The sequence below is a fragment of the Myotis myotis genome, unplaced genomic scaffold (genome assembly GCF_014108235.1).
Source record: "Myotis myotis isolate mMyoMyo1 unplaced genomic scaffold, mMyoMyo1.p scaffold_m19_p_5, whole genome shotgun sequence".
In the NCBI taxonomy this organism is placed as follows: Eukaryota; Metazoa; Chordata; class Mammalia; order Chiroptera; family Vespertilionidae; genus Myotis; species Myotis myotis.
In genome coordinates this window covers 72,555,961-72,575,135 of record NW_023416357.1, presented here as the reverse complement: position 1 = coordinate 72,575,135, position 19,175 = coordinate 72,555,961, and the positions used below count along the sequence as shown (strand labels likewise).

The 19,175-nt window shown below is 37.4% G+C and overlaps 1 protein-coding gene across 5 annotated transcripts in view; it reads right to left on the bottom strand.

Moving 5' to 3' along the window:
- The window catches only part of PRR16 (proline rich 16), a 233,090-nt gene that overhangs the window by 53,638 nt on the left and 160,277 nt on the right, over positions 1-19,175 (bottom strand). For 4 of the 5 annotated variants that reach the window (XM_036310354.1, XM_036310356.1, XM_036310355.1 and 1 more), the window contains one exon: positions 18,203-18,959. In XM_036310354.1, the coding sequence (XP_036166247.1) occupies positions 18,204-18,959 (756 nt within the window). In that variant the 3' untranslated portion in view covers position 18,203. Of the gene's footprint in view, positions 1-18,061; positions 18,960-19,175 lie in introns of all 5 variants that reach the window. The other variant, XR_004967680.1, reaches the window with a different exon arrangement.

Below are 19,175 nucleotides of genomic sequence, written 5' to 3'. Positions count from 1 at the left end.
CAGCCAATGTTCTCTTGCAGCCTGGGGATTTCACAAAGCTGAAGCTTATTGGGACATTCCCAGGTTTTAGAACAGTCCAGAGTTACAGTCAAGTCACAACGTTGTCCTTAACAGCTGGGAGACCCAGGGCAGGTAAACTTAACCTCTCCAAGCTGCGGTCTTTTGGTAACAAGGGGAATAATATTTACCTTAAAGGTGATCAAGAGAGCTTTAACATTCCTCTCAAGCTTGACTGAACTCGAGACAGAATTCACCCTTTTCCCAGGAATTTACTTAAAAGAAACTCTCAATTATAAATTTTTTTCCTCTGCCCTTTGAGATAAAAATCTCTCAGCTTCTCCGCTTTCATAACCCAGGAGTGTTTCTCAACCTGGAGCCATCCTTTGGGAAGGAGCCATCATCAGGAAAGACAGCACCAAGGCCCCTTCTCCCCATCTCTGAGGGAGGGCAGGAGCCTGATTTCCATAAGAACCAATCAGCAAACACAGGTGGCTGTTCCCCAAGGGATGTGCTTTTCACCTATCACCGCAGGGCTAACAATGCTGCTGCCTTTTGTTTCAAATGAATTGAGTTCAGTCTTGTTCTCTTGCAATAGTCTTGATGCCTATTACAATAGTCTTGACTAAAGTCATCCTTACCCATTTAACCCATTTGGTGCTATTTTTCTTTGACAAGGGTAGGTATAAGGATTGAATAAACTAGCATATGTAAAATACACAACACTGCATATAATGTCTGTAAATGTTAGTAAATAGTTGCTTGTGGGGCGCGGTTAAGGTGTTTTGGCCAGGTTCAAGCCTCAGGTAAGCTTGAACCTATGGTCCAAACACGTAGCCCCACATGCCTTGTGATAGAGTTTGGGTGCATGTAGTTGAGTGAGGTTGAAACTCAGGAGAATGCTGTAAACAACGTGATAACGCCCCTACTTTGCCTCCTGGCATCTGCTATAAAATAAAGACATGGCTTGTGGGTGCTGTCGTTGTCTCCTCATCAGGGAGGCAGCATCCTACTGAGACCCAGCTATTATTCTCTTGTCTGTCTTTCCCTTAATCCTTTCACCCCCCCACTCGGGATCACCCTTGGTCATGCTGGCCTGGCACAGTTGCTTAGTAAAACTTTCTCTCCATCTCTCCCTTTCAAAGCACACCACCCTCTGAATACTGCTCCCTGAAAATCCCAAATGCCTATTTTCAAAGATCAGGCATAGTGGTATGACATAGCAGTTAAACAACTTGTGGGTTGTTTTTCCTTTTTTTTTTTTTTTTAAATAACAGACTCAAGAAATCTAACAGCAAGTTCTATTTCCAGCATCTGCTGAGCCAGCCTGAATGGTCAGCACATTAGCACCAATAATAGTGATGGGGTTTCGACAGCTGCATGCTGGCCACAGACGCCAAGGTCTCCAGTCCAAACCTAGTGCCATCCACATCAGATTCCAAGCAGAGAGGGCAAATAGTATGCTCCCAAAGCCAAACTGCAAATTTCCTCTTTAGGAGCTGATAGAAATCATAACGCAAGAATTGTCATTGCCATCACATCAGGAGGCATAGAAAGGATATGTTCAAAGCAACATCAAGTGCAAAATATCAAAATCCATTTTAGCCCCAATGTCCTCCAGAGTTAAAACAAAGAACTTCGTCCAAGTCATTCTCTGAGTAAGACAATAAAAAATGCAAGTCACTCTCAGCTTAATTTTCATGAATATGAAAATGGTCTCTTCTCTTTTTATTCCTTAGTGAGATTACTCCTAAGACTGTTTGGAACCACTTTTATAACCATTTTAATTAGATTACATTTCTCTGAACTTTGCTACAAACTGCTAAAGGGGAATAATAAAAGACCAATGACATATGAGGATCTTCTCCATTTCAATACTTGATAATTGTTTTAGATTGACATATGTTACAACTTTTTTCTATCCACATCATTTTATGACAGGCTCAAGTTCAAGTTTTTTAACCAGCAATATTTCTTTCTCAGTGTAATGACCAAAAATCAGGAAAGAGCACCGTAAATTATTTACAATTATTGCTATCTTTAATATTTAACATAGAATTTGTATACTTTTAATGAGTATGTGTTTTTATTGTTAGCTTATGTCCTGAATGTCAAAATGACTTTGGATCTCCTTAGCCAAAGAGCATGAAAACAAAGAAATAAAGAAAAATTTTAAGTTTGTTTGAGCTAGTGTGCTGATACAAACCAGTTATAAAAAATAAACATAACTAATAGAGAATATATTCTTGGAGAGGTTATAAAGAATATCATTTTTCTAAACAATAAAAATTGACTTCTACTTCCTTTTCATAAAAATAAAATAGGCACAAAGTTCGTTTAAAGCATATGTGGAAAATATCAAGGTGTATATGAGTTTATTATAATTAACATGACTTGTAGAAAATAGAATTTGAAAGAGGCTATGAAGAATATAAAATTTCTGAGAATGTCAGAATATTATACAGTGGGGCCTTGACTTACGAGTTTAATTCATTCCGAGACCGAGCTCCTTAAGGAGCTCATTAGCTCAAATTACTCTGTCAACTCAATGCAAAAAATCAGCGGAGAGACAGCTGGTATCTCAAAAAACTCGTTAGTCGGGACACTCATAAGTCAAGGCCCCACTGTATTTGATACTTTAATTTAAATGCACTATCAGCAAATGTGGATAACTGCGGTCTAATAATGAATTATTGTCATGAAATTAGAGTAACATTCTATATTCATAATTAGTTTAGAATTATGGATACCTAAGTACATTACTAATAAGCAATATTCTTAAAATGCACACAATTCAACTTTTAATCTTTGTCACAATTTAATATCATATTTTACTTTTCTTTTTGTTGTTGTTTTGTTAATCCTCACTGGAGGATATTTTTTCCATTGATTTTTTTTAGGGAGAGTGGAAAGGAGTGGGGGAGAGAGCTAGAGAAGCATTGATGTGTGAGAGACACATTGATTGGTTGCCTGTTGCACATGCTCCCACCAGGGTGAGTATCTAGCCTGCAAACGAAGTACGTGCCCTTGACCAGAATTGAACCCACGACCCTTCAGTCTGTGGGCTGATGGTCTAACCATTTAGGTAAACCAGCTAATGCTTACTTTTCACTTTTTGAAATAAACATTGACTCAGTGAAACACAGAAACTTTGAGTGGTAAGGTAATACATACATAGACGGCACATATTCCCCACTTTAAAGTTACTTTAAATGGATCTGCAGCTCAAGAATTACTTTTTTAATGCTGCATTAACCAAAACAAGATTTTAGTGCTCCACACAAACTCTTCAAATATAGATTTCAAAGTGCCTGCCTGTCTCTTGCTTATACTGGAAAAGGAAGATGTAAACAGACTCCGAAGTACTGTAATTAGAATGAACTATAACGGATCTATCATTCTTGCTGATATCCTAGAGTCGCCTGGATAACTTTAAAACATACTGATATCTGGGCCCACCATAGATGTATTTTGATTTAATTGGTTCAGGGTGTAAAACATCCCAGGTGATTCTGATGTGTAGACAACTTCCAGACCCACACTGCAATATTAGAAAAGCAAAGGAATAGGCTCATGAGCTCTAAAACACTTCCCAGCCATGGCATTCTAGTTTCTATACCATAAAATGCTAAAAGTTTTAGAACATACACTCTCAGATTACTTCGTCTTTCCATTTGGAAAATGAAATCAGGTTTTCTTTAGTACCATGAGCACCACTCTCCCCCTCGCCGCCCCCACCCCCCATGGTAATTTAATACTCTTTCAGATTTGCAGCACATCCCTAGGCCAGGAAAGGAAGGAAAAGAGAAGCTCCAGCCAATGGAGTCAATTTCCCACACTCACAGAAACTCCATCACTGCCCATTTCTGAGATCCAAGATCAGTTGGAAATTCTGCTTCTCACAGCGCTACCAGCTCAGAATCTACAAGTTCATTTTACCCTTTCCCACAACATTCATTGGTGTTTGCTTCCCCTCCCCAGTTTTTAAGATGCTGTTTTCCTATGAAGTCCAAAAAGGAATATAGAAACCCGTGTTCCTACATTAATTTCTTTGTTTGAATTTTGCCATTGGAAACATAACATAAAACACCATTCTGTGTTTGCTTATATAAGCCCAGATGCATCATCAATATCTAACACATTATAGAAAAGTTCCAAAGATACCTTAAGGTAGTAGATCAGGTCCTTGAAAACTTTATTTTGTTCAATGTCCTTTCGTTATAAAGATGATAAGGGAAAATAATTGTTTCTTGCTAGGGCCACTATGTGTGTGGAGTTTACATGGTTTCCCCATGTCAGCGAGGGTTTTCTTCAGGTACTCTGGTTTTCCACCACATCCCAGAGATGTGCATGTGAGGTGATTGGGCATGTCTACATTGTCCCAGTCTGAGTGCGTGTGGGCTTGGATGTGAGCGTGCCCTGCAATGAGAGGGTATTCTGTTGAGAGTGGTTCCCACCCTGCTCCCTGAGCTTCCGGAATAGGATCTGGCCACTCAGGGCTGTGAATTAGAATTAAGTGGGTTGGAAAAGTATGATCTTACTAGTTTTTATTCATCTTTCTTAAATGTATATATAGGTCACCTTTATTTCAATGTTTAATATTAGAAGTGTCTTGGGTCTTTATTTATAAGTCTGGTGATGCTTCTGTGACCAGAAATATGCCATAGGAACTTAACTCTTGTTTATGTCAATTAGCCTAGCATAACATTGACTTCATTATACTTCATTTTGCTTCAAGTCCTAGTTTCCAAGAACCTATGGAGATATTCAGCAAGGACTTACAGTGTATTCTGCCAAATCCAATTTCATTCCTCTGTCCCTTACAGGATTAGTGTGTATCAAAAAAAACAGCAGTTATTTATATCAGCTTGCAGTTTATAAGAAATCCAGAGTACCTTCCCTCATTTAACGGATTAGGAAATTTATGAGGACTAACCTGTATAACCGTAAGCTAAGTAAATGCCACATTTTTAAACAATCAATGAGGAAACTCACACACACTGAACCAAAGATATAAATATTGTCTTTTCAAGTCTCACTGCAATCTCCCCAAACACACAACGAGCAATGCATTAAATGAGAGCAATAGCAAAAGCTATGAAAATAGGAAATGGTAATCAAGAAACACTTTACACCTGGCTGTTCACTCTGTAAATTCAGTCAACAACTACATATTGAGATGCTGCTGTATCATCTTTATCAAAGTGCTTTCATCAAACACAATAGAATCACCTGTACTTAGTTCACAGGATAGGCACTCTTCAGGAAATCAAACAATGTGAGACTTCAGTTCACTACCTTAGGAAATAAATTTGATATAAATGTTGAACATAATCATGGAAAAATAACTAGAATTTCTCAATGGGAAGAAAACTCCTATAATTTTAGTATATTTATTTCAGTAAATGGAGACAGGTTTGGGGTGGTTTCAGAAGAATACTATCTCTATGATTCCAGTTGAAAATTGTATTTACCTCTTTTATTTTATCGTTGAATTTGACAGTGTTCCCTGCCAGGTAGGAAGTACACATTCTTGACTCGACATCATGCTAGTGATTTGGAGAAAGCTTTGGATGAGATGGATCTTAAATGCATGCAATCAAAAGACAAAATATAAGCCTAACTAAAAGTCTCATCCTCAAGGGAACATTTATAGGCAGACCTGTCTCTCAGAAATTCCTTTTACCAGCTATATCCTTGACCCAAAATGAAAAAGTGGCTTTTCTCTATAAACTAGGGTTTTATCTTCAAATTAAGACAAAAACATGTAAAATAAAGTTGTATTATATATAATCTTAGCCTGTGGTAGAAAGTACAACTAAGCCTTCACATATTAAGTATATAGCTTTCATTTTATTCCATTGTATTCATGTCAATTTTTAAGTACAAGATTTTAATTGCTTATGTCTTTATTTAAATTTTCTTTTCACTCCCTTTCCTCCTTTTTGTCTAGCACTTTCTGCATATGTGACAGCACTTTACATCATTAGTACAAGTTTTCTTGCTTTGCCAAAAACCCTGATTCTTTGCCAAAACTCTGATTCTCACACATCAATATTAGCAATCTATGGGAACTGCTTGTTTTCTATGGGAACTGCTTGTTTTCTGTCAATAGGAATAAACTATATATTAAGTGAGGAAACTTACATTTCTGTGCATGAATTTACATGAATTTATCTGTCCTACTGGGAGGTCAATTTGCTAACCTATTAAGTGAAAGGACTAGATTAAATCATCGTAAGTGTCTTCTACTCTAACACCTTATGATTTGCTGGTGGGAATAAATATGGTAAATAACTGCCTTTATGTAATATTGTTAATTTAAGAAAAGATACACTCTTAAATTTACATTTATTTAATTACTAGTTGAATACTTTTGTTCATATACATTTTTATGCTTGTTTTTTGAATTTTTATTTGTGATGTACCCATTCTACAGCTGTAGTTTCTTAAATTTTTATTAAGTGATTGATTGATTGATTAGAAAAGGCTTTGGATAAATGCTGAAAATCTCAGAGCAACCTTTACAAAGCCATAACAAGCTGGGCCCACATGTCCAAGAGATTGCATAGAAACTGGCAATGAATAGGGCATATCAGAGGTCAGTAGGTCAGTAATTTAGCCTACTTGGCTAGAGCCTCCTTATCAGTGTTGGCTTCCCTAGATTGGCAAGTTATTAAAGGAGGCTTAACGGGTTTCTGGTTAGCACTGCTAAGCCTAGAGTGAAGAATTTTAAATAATGGATTATCCTGAGCTTTCAAAATTTCTGGATCGAGATGAAATGATAAAAAGAAAATTACTCTGTTGGATATCAGCAGGATGTAGTGTAATCTCAGGTAAGAGGTCCAGTGACCAGGCAGGTGGCAAATGTAACATGAAAACTGAGGAGATAAAAGCCTCTCTGAAGAAGGTGTCATTGGGAATGATTTTCTAAAAAAAAGACTTGGCAAAAATTAAAATTACTTGGGTAAAAGGATAAAGGGAGATGCAGAATATAAAACTGAAAATTGGGTCTTTGGTGTTGAGAAGATTTATTGGGAAGTCATATGCAAGTGCTACTTTTAATATTAATTCTCTGTAATACTGATAATGAGTCCAATCAGAAAAAAGTAATCTATTTAAAAAAGTATTAGTACTGTATTTCAAATATCAAGCAAAATACCATAGTTACTTGACACAACTCTGAAGTTTTAAAAAGGCAAAGAAATAAATTTAAATATTCTTTTTGTCCTGAAGAGTTTGAATTGAGATGAGCATTTTGGACTATTAGAAATGTTTATATACTTACACTTAAGCCATAAATCACTGTGATCAAAGAACTTTAGCTCTTAGTCCTTCAGAAAGGTACCTCGCTGTAACATGTACTCAAATATATCAGACTTTGTTTAAAGCTAAACAATAGTTAATGCTTTGTCAGAATTTATAATATCACTAAATAAAGGATTTTTATTGAATTTATAGGGGCGATTTTGGTTAATAAAAGTATATAGGTTTCAGGTGTACAATTCTGTAACACATCATCTATGTATTGCATTGTGTATTCACCACCCCAGGTCCAGTCCCCTTCCATCACCATTTATCAACTTTTTACCCTCTTCTGATTTTTCCTGAGTCAGCTTATGAAAATTGTTTCTAAAAATTTATTCATTTCATCCAGATTGTCCAATTTGTTGGCATGTAGTTATTTGTTATATTTTCTTATAATCCCTGGTATTTCTGTGGAGTCAGATTACCATTACTTCTTCTCTTTCATTTCTGATTTTATTTATTTGGGTCCTCTCTATTTATTTTCCTGGTAAGTCAGAATAGAGATTATCAACCTTGTTTATTTTTTCAAAGAACCAGTTCTTGGTTTCATTAATCTTTTTTATTTTTTTAGAGTCTATTTCATTTATTTCTGCTCTGATCTTTATTATTTCCTACCTTCTACTCAGTTTGGGCTTTGTTGTTCTTTTCTATGCCTTTAAATGTAAAGTTAGATTGTTTACTTGAGATTTTTCTTGTTTCTTGAGTTTGGCCTGTAATGCTATAAATTTTCCTCTCATGACTGCTTTCGCTGTGTCTCATAGGTTTTGCATTGTTGTGTTCTCATTTTCATTTGTTTCAAGGTGTCTTTTGATTTCTTTAATGATATCATTGTTAACTCATTCATTGTTAATTGTTTGTTAACATATTATTTAGCTTCCATGTCTTTATGTTTTTTTCTTGTGATTAATTTATAGTTTCTTACCATTATGGTTAGAGAAGATACTTGATATGACTTCTGTCTTCTCAAATTTATTGAGACTTGTTTTGTGTCCTAACATGTGGTCTGTCTTAGAAAATGTTTCATATGCATATGAAAAGAATGTATATTCTGCTGCTTTGGGGTAAAATGCTCTGAAAATATTAAATCCACCTCATCAATTAATGATATTTTTCACCATAAACATAGACATTCTCTTGTTTGAACAAAGTTTGGTGATTTAAATTCTTACTTGAACAAGCATTTTAGAATATTTATAAGATCCTACTACTATTAGAATTTAATTAGTCTGACATTACATTCTAAATGGATTTACTCATATGCTATTAAATATTATCTAATCTAATAAAAGAGAAACATGCAAATTGACTGCACCTCTATGATGCTCCAAGCCACGCCCACCAGCCAATCATAGTGACTATATGCAAATTAACCAAGATGGCAGCTGGCAGCCACGGAGCTGGAGCAAGCAGGAGGCTTAGTTGCCCCGGCGATGGAGGAAGCCAAGCTTCCCACCTGCCCTGGCCAGCTGTGGCCTCCGCTCAAGGCAAAAAAGTTTCAATTATAGAAGATAAATAAATCCCAAATACCTGCTTCCAGCCAGCCTCTACTGGGAGCTTGGGTGGTTGGGGGCTGTGGCCAGCCTGCAAAAAGCCATCAGCCCCTCACCCAGGATGGCCACAGCCTCATGGGTTGAGGGTCGCTGCTGGGGAGCTTGGCCAGCCTGGAAACAGCCATCAGTCCCTCACCCAGACTAGCCAGGCACCCCAGTAGGACCCCCCACCCTGAAGGGGCTGTGGCCAGCCTGCAAACAGTTATCAGCGCCTCACCCAGACTGGCCAGGCACCCCAGTGGGGACCCCACCCTGAAGGGGCTGTGGCCAGCCTGCAAACAGTCATCAGCTACTCACCCTGGCTGGCCAGGCACCCCAGCGGGGACTCCCACCCTGAAGGAGCTGTGGCCAGCCTGCAAACAGCCATCAGCCCCTCGCTCAGACTGGCCACACCCTCATGGGGTGAGGGTCCCCACTACGGGCTTGGCCAGCCTGCAAACAGCCATCAGCCCCTCACCCTGGCTGGCCAGGCACCCCAGCGGGACCCCCACCCTGATCTGGGACACCCTTCAGGGAAAACCAGCCAGCCCCCACCCATGCACCAGGCCTCTATCCTATATAATAAAAGGGTAATATGCAAATTGACCCTAACAGCAGAACGACTGGGAATGACTGGTCACTATGACACACACTGACCACCAGGGGGCAGACGCTCAATGCAGGAGCTGCCCCCTGGTGGTCAATGCGCTCCCACAGGGGTGCTCTGCTCAGCCACAAGCCAGGCTGCCAACTGCCAGCACAGTGGTTGTGGCGGGAGCCTCTCCCGCCTCCTCAGCAGCGCTAAGGATGTTGGACTGCAGCTTAGGCCTGCTCCCCACTGGCAAGTGGACATCCCCCGAGGGCTTCTGGGCTGCCAGAGGGATGTCTGACTGCCAGCTTAGGCCCAATCCCCCGGGGAGCAGGCCTAAGCCAGCAGGTGGTCATCCCATGAGGGGTCCCAGACTGTGAGGGCAGAGGCTGGGCTGAGGGACCCCCCCCCCCCCACCACCACCACCGAGTGCAAAAATTTTTGTGCACTGGGCCTCTAGTCATAAATAATTAAAACTAAGCTACATTGTCAAAACAGGTAATAACCTATACTTATTATTGTAGTCACCTCAGAAATCTGTCATGTTCATTGTCTGACTTGCTAATTCACAAAATTTAATAAATAAAAAAATGAGAGTTCTATATATCAACTGGCTAAGTTGTGAAAAAAATCAGTAGGCTTATTTGATAATAATAACTGTAAAAAACTTAAGTAAACTAATTACTTTATAAATGAGATGAATAAAATATCATTAGCAATAATCTAGGCAAATATGAAGCAACCCACCAGATTAACAAGGAAGACAGGTAATTTGGCAAGAAGTGTCATAAACTGATTACAATGATTTGCATTTGCTTGAGGTTTTACAGTTGTAAAGTATCTACACATTCATTAAATCATTAGGGCCTTATAACAACATGCTGGTAGGTGGTACCCTGAGAGGAGAAACACAGAGAAAAGTGTTAGGGAATTGGGTCGTAGTGGAGCATGGTTAAGTGTATCAATTTAACTACAGTAGAAACAAGATGTGTAAAACCAGGCAATTTGGGTAACAAGTACAGGGCCAAGACAAAATTAAGTAAGGGAAATGCACATCATTTTTATATCTGTGACCACAGAGAGACGTGATGAAAAGGAGTTGAAGTTTAACAACTAATTGAAACAGGATATGACTGAGTGTGTGTAACCCATTCTGTATCAGCATAAAAGCTTTCAACCTAAACAAATAATATAATTGAATATAAAGCAAACACTAAATAGTAATTAGCTATGTTGCCATACATAGTCTACTTAGCTCCAATCAGGAGGATTAATTTTGTTCATTAAATTCCACAAATAAGCGAGATCATGTGATATCTGTCTTTCTCAGATTGGCTTATTTCACTTAGCATAAGAGACCAACAAAATAAGACCGGAAGCACGGAGGCATGGAACAGACTAACATATGTTGATGTGGGGATTAGGGGAAAGAGAAGAGATAAACCAAAGATCTTATATACTTATATACATAGCCCATGGACACAGGCAATGGTGGGGGTGAAGACCTGGGGGATGGGTAGGGGTTGGGAAGAGGGGGGTAAAGGAGGGAAATGGGAGACATCTGTAATACTATCAACAATTTTAAAAAGAGGATGCTATAAGGAACAATTTGGAAGGTGTTTCTGATATATGCAAAGCATGAGGTACTGTAATGTGGCGATTCTGCTTATTTAATAGCTCTGAAGGCTGTAGATTGTTGAATCCTGAAGTTGCCTATCCATGGTGCCTCATCCACCTTACCTTTCACCATGGCTGCCTATAAAATAGCTGAAGCTTATAGTCCTGATGGCTTAAACATACATTTTGGGATGTGCTATTACTTTCCTTGCCCCTTACATGTAAAGGAGGATTATGTGAGCTCAGAATATATAAGGGGAGGAGAATAATTAATGACTCAAGAGCCCTATTAGCTAGGAAAGAATGGCAACATTATCTTCCTTTTAAAGCAAGCCTCAGAACTCATTAAGCAATTTGACCAGGGTGACTTAGAAGTTGGGAAAATTGAGACACAAATCCAGGACTCTGGTTTTAAATGTATGCTTTTATTTTAATATGCTGCCCTCTAAATTAATATTATAACTACACATCATAATTTACATCATCAAGGGCCTAAATTTCTGTAGTAGATTTTCATATTTCTTTGACTATTCTGGATCAATAAGTACATGTCTTCAAATTAGGTTTATCTATCATTCTTTATTTAGAAATTTAACTAATGAAAATTTAGTATGCAATTCTAAAATGTTGAACTACATAATGTAGTTGGTGTGTATCCTTGGACAGAATGCAAATAGGGTAGGAAAATGCTGTCATAAAACTCATCCATCTTCTTAGTAAATGCTGTCAATTCCCTCTACCTTGTTAGCAGGGATATTGTCAGATTCACTCCTTTCCTCTCCATCTTTCTTAAAAATAAGATGACATTCTAATTTATGGTGAGATTAAGTGAACAGCAGGAAATGGGAAAAGGAAGAACATGAGAGCTATAGTAGTCTATAATATAGTCATATTATACACACACCAAAATATTACCCCTTTGGAAATAGTGGTGGTATGACTCTTTACCCACATGTGGATCTCCTTTTCTTTCTGGGCATATGGGGACTATAGGCAGGGCCACATGACTAGTTTTGGCCCATAGCACATATAGGCCCTAAGGTTAAAAAATACAGGTAAGCCCTAACCGGTTTGGCTCAGTGGGTAGAGCATCAGCTTGCGGACTGAAGGGTCCCAGGTTCAATTCTGGTCAAGGGCATGTACCTTGGTTGCGGGCACATCCCCAGTAGAGGTGTGCAGGAGGCAGCTGATCGATGTTTCTCTCTCATTGATGTTTCTAACTCTCTATCCCTCTCCCATCCTCTCTGTAAAAAATCAATAAAATATATTTTAAAAAAAAATACAGGTAAGAGTTTCTAGTCATCCCTTTCTCCGTTCTGGTGGTCCTGGAAGAGGACCCTGGACCAGAGGGTGGTCCCACACAACCAATGCAGCCTGTGTCCCTGAATTTCGACTGCCTGAGAGATTCCTGCCTGGAGAGTCTCCTGGACTCAGGATGAACTCCGAGGGAACAAGGTATAACTCGATGGCTCTGAGATACTGGGATTGCTTGCTAACTCAGCATGCATGGACTAATTTATCTTAACAGAAAGACACTTATTTTCCTCTTATTTTATAGATTCCAACAACTTCTTCTGGCAAGTGTCAATGAAATGACTTTCAGCTCTAAGATGACCACTATACAACGCAGGGGCCGAACTCCAGGCATTTCTGAAAGGTGAGGCACTTGGGCTGTGAAGGCTTCCTGCCTGCCTTGCTCCTCTGGCTTGACCACTTTCTGTCTCTACGACCTTGGGCAGCAGGTCTCCAGTGCGATAGTTTCCTCATTTGCAAATATAAATAATAAAAGTGTCTAAGACACTGGGTTCTTATAAGGGAAAAATAATGTTATGAGAAAAAATAATACATACAAACATGTAGAAGAGGGTTTGGCATAAAATCAGCGCTTGAGAAGGGTTAGATATCATATCTTGTCAACACCAACCTTAACCCACTTGAGGGCACACACTACTTTATTTAGTTGGTTCAAAATCCCCTTTGATGATTAGGAGAGTTGACAACTACATGATCAAATCATGGAAAATGATATCTATAGTCTAGTAACAAAAGAATGGAAATTATTTTATTAGCGACATCTCTAATGAACTGCTTTTTACTGGTTCCATGGAGTGGATCTATTGCTTTTCTTAGAACTGTAGGGGTCAATGTTAAGTAGATGAAATTCAAAAATGAAATACCAGTAATGGAAGTGACATATTCAGGGTCAAATAGCATTAAAACTATGAAATCAGAACTTCTTAGGGAAAGAAACTAACATAATCAACAGTCTTTGAACTCAGTGGGAAAAAAACTGAAAGGTGAAGCCGCTTACAATACATGAGAAAAATGAGGCTTTCATTATTCAGCAGCTCATTCATTTTATGTGGTAGCTAAATTGCCTGAGATCACTTTCATTTTCTGCAAAGATCAAACATATTAAGCATGTCAAAACAACATTAAGTAACCCCCTTCAAGCGTCAAAATAACTGCTAAGAATAAAGGAAAAATTTTGCAAAGTTCAGTGGTATGAAGAACACAATTAAATGGTGATGTTGTGGGGGGAAATTGTGGGAAGTCAGGCTGTCACTAAAATACTATCCAAATCACTTTAAAGGGTTGATTTTAATAAAATACTGAAACTGAGATCCTAAATTTCTTCACTTGTAAATAAGGATAATAACTATTTCATACATTCATATGAAACTCTAATGTATGTAAAGTTTTATAAAGCAGTTACTATTAGCTTGCCTATTTTTGATAACTCTAGAAGTTATAAATTATAAGCAATATGTCCTCCTTATTTTACCTTGGCCTTTAACCAACTCTATACTCTTTGTTGATTTACTAACATTTTAAAGTGGGTTTATACGCAAATCTTCTGTATGTTCCATTTTAGTTTCCCCCCAAAAGATCAGAATGATAAATCCAAGAATGTCCAATAAAATGACAGCCTACATAATTGCGGTTCCACTAAGATATGGTTAACTGCAGTTTTATGTTCAACACTGCTGTGTGCCCTCAAAGTAGCATCAAAACTGTCATTACTTCAGAATCAGAAAACTTGAATGATTCTAAAACTCCAAAATATTTAGTCTAAAAATTCAAATATAGTGTCAAATTGACCCAAAAAACATCGCATGATTATCTGATAGTGTCTATTAATCATCAGAGTCTATATATTTTACCCAATTACATGATATGAATTTTTATTGCTCATAAATCACTCCCTCACTTAGAAATCACTGAAGTACATTGCAATGCAATCTTTTGCTACAAATTTGAGTGCATATTATAGTAAGATGTACAACTAACAAAGTCGAGAGAAAGAAACTAAATCAGGACAATTACAAGGCTTGACAATGCATTTTTTTGCATGTATTCCCTGGAAAACAATTCAGTTAAGGCAGTGATTTATGACTTGACTACACCATTCCTGGTGCAATTCCAAGTGGAACCACTCAGGCTCTTCTTCATAGAGGATCCACAAAGAGCTATAATTAGAACCTGTGGGTAAGAGGTCTTGCATAGTTTCAGAGACTGTGTAGCTGCCATAAGCAACTTAACTACTGATTTGTCCAAAAAAAAAAAAAAAAAGCCATATAACGCAGTGCCTTATTTCTTTATTCATAAAGTAATTATATGCAGGCATAATTCAAAGACAAGAATTTTCTGTTAATGAAACCATTTCAGTTAATAGACTCATTTTTCTAGAATATTATTAAACTAATGAGGGGAGGTATGAATATAATTATATCACATTGAAAGAAATGGGAAATCTCTCTTTTTGTATGCCCTGTATTTTTGAGCAGATTTTATATTTAGCTTAAGCATGACCTAAAAATATCAGTTTTGTTTCTTTTTATAACTGCTATAGCTACCAAGAGATGAAAGACAACTTTGGTCTATTTTTATTTTCTTTTTACCTTTCATCATCAGGGACACAACAACCTCCCATCACAGAAGTGAGATAATCTTTGTTTAAATTAACAAGACAAAAACCTTTCCTATTCCAATTTAATTAATGAATGCTACATTTTTAAAGTATATATTCTGCTTTTCATTAAGAATTGATTTTGTCATAAGCAGTATTACCATTTTATATTTTGCAGAAACATCCCTTTCAAAGGACTATGGAGGTTAGTCCATAGTCCTTTGTATGGATTAAGCGATTTAAAGTGTTCAAATGCATATTGTAAAAAAATAACTTCCCATTAATGATGTGAGGAAAGCATTTCAACTTTGGAATCTTCAGGAATAGGAAATATATACCATGTGTTATGATAATTTAATGGATGATACACAGAGCTTGCAGTTCAAAATTTAAATTCTGAAAACAATGTTGGCTGATAGCAAAAACTGCAGTCCCTTACACTTCAATCACAAGATTCCAGACAAATATTATGATGCTCTGTGTTAATTGCTTTCTATGTTTTACAAATATATAAATATGGTATATATACATATGAAATAACTAAGTTTCAGTGAATATTACCAAATCATCAGTAAAACAAACAAACAAACAAAAAATACCTTATTGGCCTCATATTCCATATATTAATGGAAAAAGGGGGAGCATATAGAGCAAATAAAGTCAAAAGAAAGTCTTAACACTGCTGTACTAACATTCTTGATTATGTGATTAACTATAATAAGAGAAGAAGGTCAATAACTATAACTTTTTTTTTTAGCTTGGGATTTAACTCAGCTTTCCAGGCCAATAGTTGCTTATATATGTGTTAAATAAAAACAGACCTTGTAGTTTGGGCATATGTCACTAATCATATTTTAAACAATGGTCTTTCATGGGGTAGCTTTGTCTGCACTTTGAGGCAGAGAGAAGGATTTAAACCTCAGAGGTTGTGTTTAGGCTTTTGGCTCAATATTCATACTCAACCAGCTCGAATTATTCAACTTATTCAACTTGATTTATTGCAAATAAGTTATCTACTCTGTGGATGATTTGTGATTGACAAGAAGCTCTATTTTGAGATTCAGATTGGTTCCCAGATATCGAGAGAGAGTCAATGTCTGAAATTATAAGCTAATTATTGGGTCTCAGTAATAGGCTGTGGAAGAAAGATGTCTTCTAAGACCAAAAGGTCAAACACTGGATGAACATTTGAAAATATTATTTAAGTATAGAAAGATAATAAAACCCTGGGTTTATTTCTATCAAGCTAAATGGGTGCATTAAAAAGTTAAGAATGTATTATTTTGCTATTCAATAAATCAATTATTTGTTTACTTGACTCATATTTATTAAACATACTTATCATAAAATTAATAAATTTTGATTACGGCCTTTCTTGATTATTGGTCTTATGTTTTGTAACTATATGAAAAATTACATTTATTCTACTTACATTACCTTCATGTCCACAAACACAGAACGAAAATCATTCTGAGTGTCCTCTTTGTTTTCATTCAATTGTTTCTTTAAAAAATAAAGCCTATTATCTTTCTGTCATTCTGCCTAAAACATTATATCATCTTTTAATAGAAAGTTATTTAAAAAATAGTATTCCAAATTACCATGATATAACTTGAAAAAGGCAACAAGGAAATATAACTGAATACTCTTTCTCTGTAGCAACAAAAATTAAAGTTTAAAGATCAAAAGTGAACTAGTCAAAAAAAATCGCAGTACTCTTCATTAAGTTGTGCAATAAACAAATTTTCACTAAAGATGAATCCCTCTACTCTTCCCACTTAATTGACAAATATTGTTCAGATATGCACCTGTCATCATGATTTTAGGGGAAAGAAACTCATTTCTAGTTCCAGGGTCAAATATCAATTAAGTTCAAATCATAATAGTAGGGAAGCAAACTTGGTCCATGGGTGATAAGTGACCTAAAGTGGTAAATTAGACTAAATTAAAACAAAAACACACCTTTATTGGCCGTTAGAAGCAAAGGAATTTTTCTCTTCCTTCACTGAATAACAAAGACCCCTGGCATATTTCAAGGGAACCAGCTTAAGGCGAATGCTAAAAACATCCTGTTCTAGAAGCATCTTTATTTTTCCCTATAGTTCTTCTATCAATGGAATTCCCTCAGGGAGGCAGAGAACTTGCTGATACAGGAGGCAAGTCGTCCCACCACTTCCATGTACTGGATTAAGTTGTGTCCTGGAAAAATGTGGGCGTGAGAAGGGTAGAAGGGGTTGGCAGTGTAGGAGGCATTCAATAGAAGGTCCTTGAGGTACCAAAATATATAATATAATATGAAAATGTGTAAAGTTATATTTATGACTTGATTATGATATTTAATTTAGAAAAATCTCACATAATTAACTGTGATCTTCTCCATTCAAACTCTGTCTGTGTTACTACTCAATTTGACGAGTATTAACAAGGGATTAACCGCACCACTGCTTCATTTTTATTCTACGAAAAAATTGGTTTTGCTATTATCTACTGTCTATTGGCATGATATTTCCACACACCAAATCTTTCATTACCTATACAGTTGAATTCTAATTGTTAATTCTAATTGTTTACACTGAGTGGCCAGATTATTATGACCGGCCAGATTATTATGACCACCCCATCAGTACTTCATTGACACTTCCAAAAATACTGAATATTGAAAACTTCCTAAGCAAATACTCTCAAGTTTTTATTATTATTATTATTTGCATATAACTAATTCACTTCATTGTACTGATGGGGTGGTCATAATAATCTGTGTAGTATAGAAAATAAACTTTTTTGCCATTGTCCTCAGAATAATGCAAAACTAGTAACAAACATCTTTAGAAAAAAATAATAAAATGGTCCTTCAGTATTAAAATTTCTTATTAAAAAGCATTAGGTCAAAATTAATAGTATGATATATTATTAATATAGATAAGTTACACATGAATAAAATAAATCTAATCCCATCTCTTACAGTAAATCAAATGATTTGAAACTGCAAGCCACTGTTACAGGTCAATTGAAAAAACAATATATTCAGCTTTTTCATTACTCTGTGGTTTCTGATAATGCAACTTTTTAAACAGTGTATACCCAGGATATAACAATGTACTGCATACTTACCAGGTGATTTTTATGCCACTTTGCTGAATGCAGGATTAATATATTTGGGCTTTTTATTGCTTGAGTAGAAAGTGCGCATTACTTATTATGTTTATAATATAAAAATGAAAATAAAATAAAAAGTGTTTTTAAATGGCATACATCACACTGTTGTAGTGGTTGATTTCCTCAAGATCGTCTTCTGTGGTTTTGGTGCAGTGGGAGGAGGCACAGTTGCAGGTCTGAGAGGCGGGTAGCTGTTACTGTGGCTTATTCCCGGTCCCCCATTTTCCAGTGGAAATGGAGGGAGATGCGGTGGAGGAGGGCGGGGAGGGCCTTGGGGAGGAAGCTTTCCTGGCGGCTGGACAGGTTCACTGTGCGAATGGACCTCCCGGTTTTTTATGTTATACCGCGTCTCACAGTCAGGACAATAGCCATGGTACTGCACTTTTTCATTAAACCGAACCCTTTCCCGAGGCCCTGCCTGGGGGCACCTGTCTTTTTCAGGTCTATGCATCAGAGGCTGCACGGACGCCTTGTCCGAGTTGCTACCGGGTGTGCAGCAGATGTCTCCATTGGGGATTTTGTTTGGTGCTCCTGGTAAGCCACCATTCCGCAGAAGGGTGCCATTGGTCTTTACAGGATTGACAGGGGGCGTCACCCTTTGGGGGTCTTCACTCTTCACGGGTGTCAACCGCGGAGGCGGCGGTGGAGGGTTTGGCTTTCTCAGGACCGTGAGGATAGCAGATGGGTGTGCTGGGGGTTTAATGAGCGGTGCATTGGCCTGCACTTTGATCTTCTCCAGGCTGGAGGCTGTCGTGCTGCTTGAGCTACTATTCAGGGTGTCCGTTTTGGAGCTGTCGGTCATCTCATCCTCCAGCTGTAGGTCGGAGGTCAGGGTATCAATCTGGTCAACCACCTGGTTGGAAAGGACAAGGGAACTGTGTTGAAAAAGGACCCCAAAGCAAAATATATTAGAAACAATGTCTTCCCGGCTAGCTGTGATCCACTATGGGAGCCTTGACTAATGTTGAATTGTGTATTCCATTACCGCACAATGTTTTCATTCAAAGAATTTACAGAATAGCTGCCATAAGAGTGGCAACTGATAACATCATGATTTCACATGCCTAGA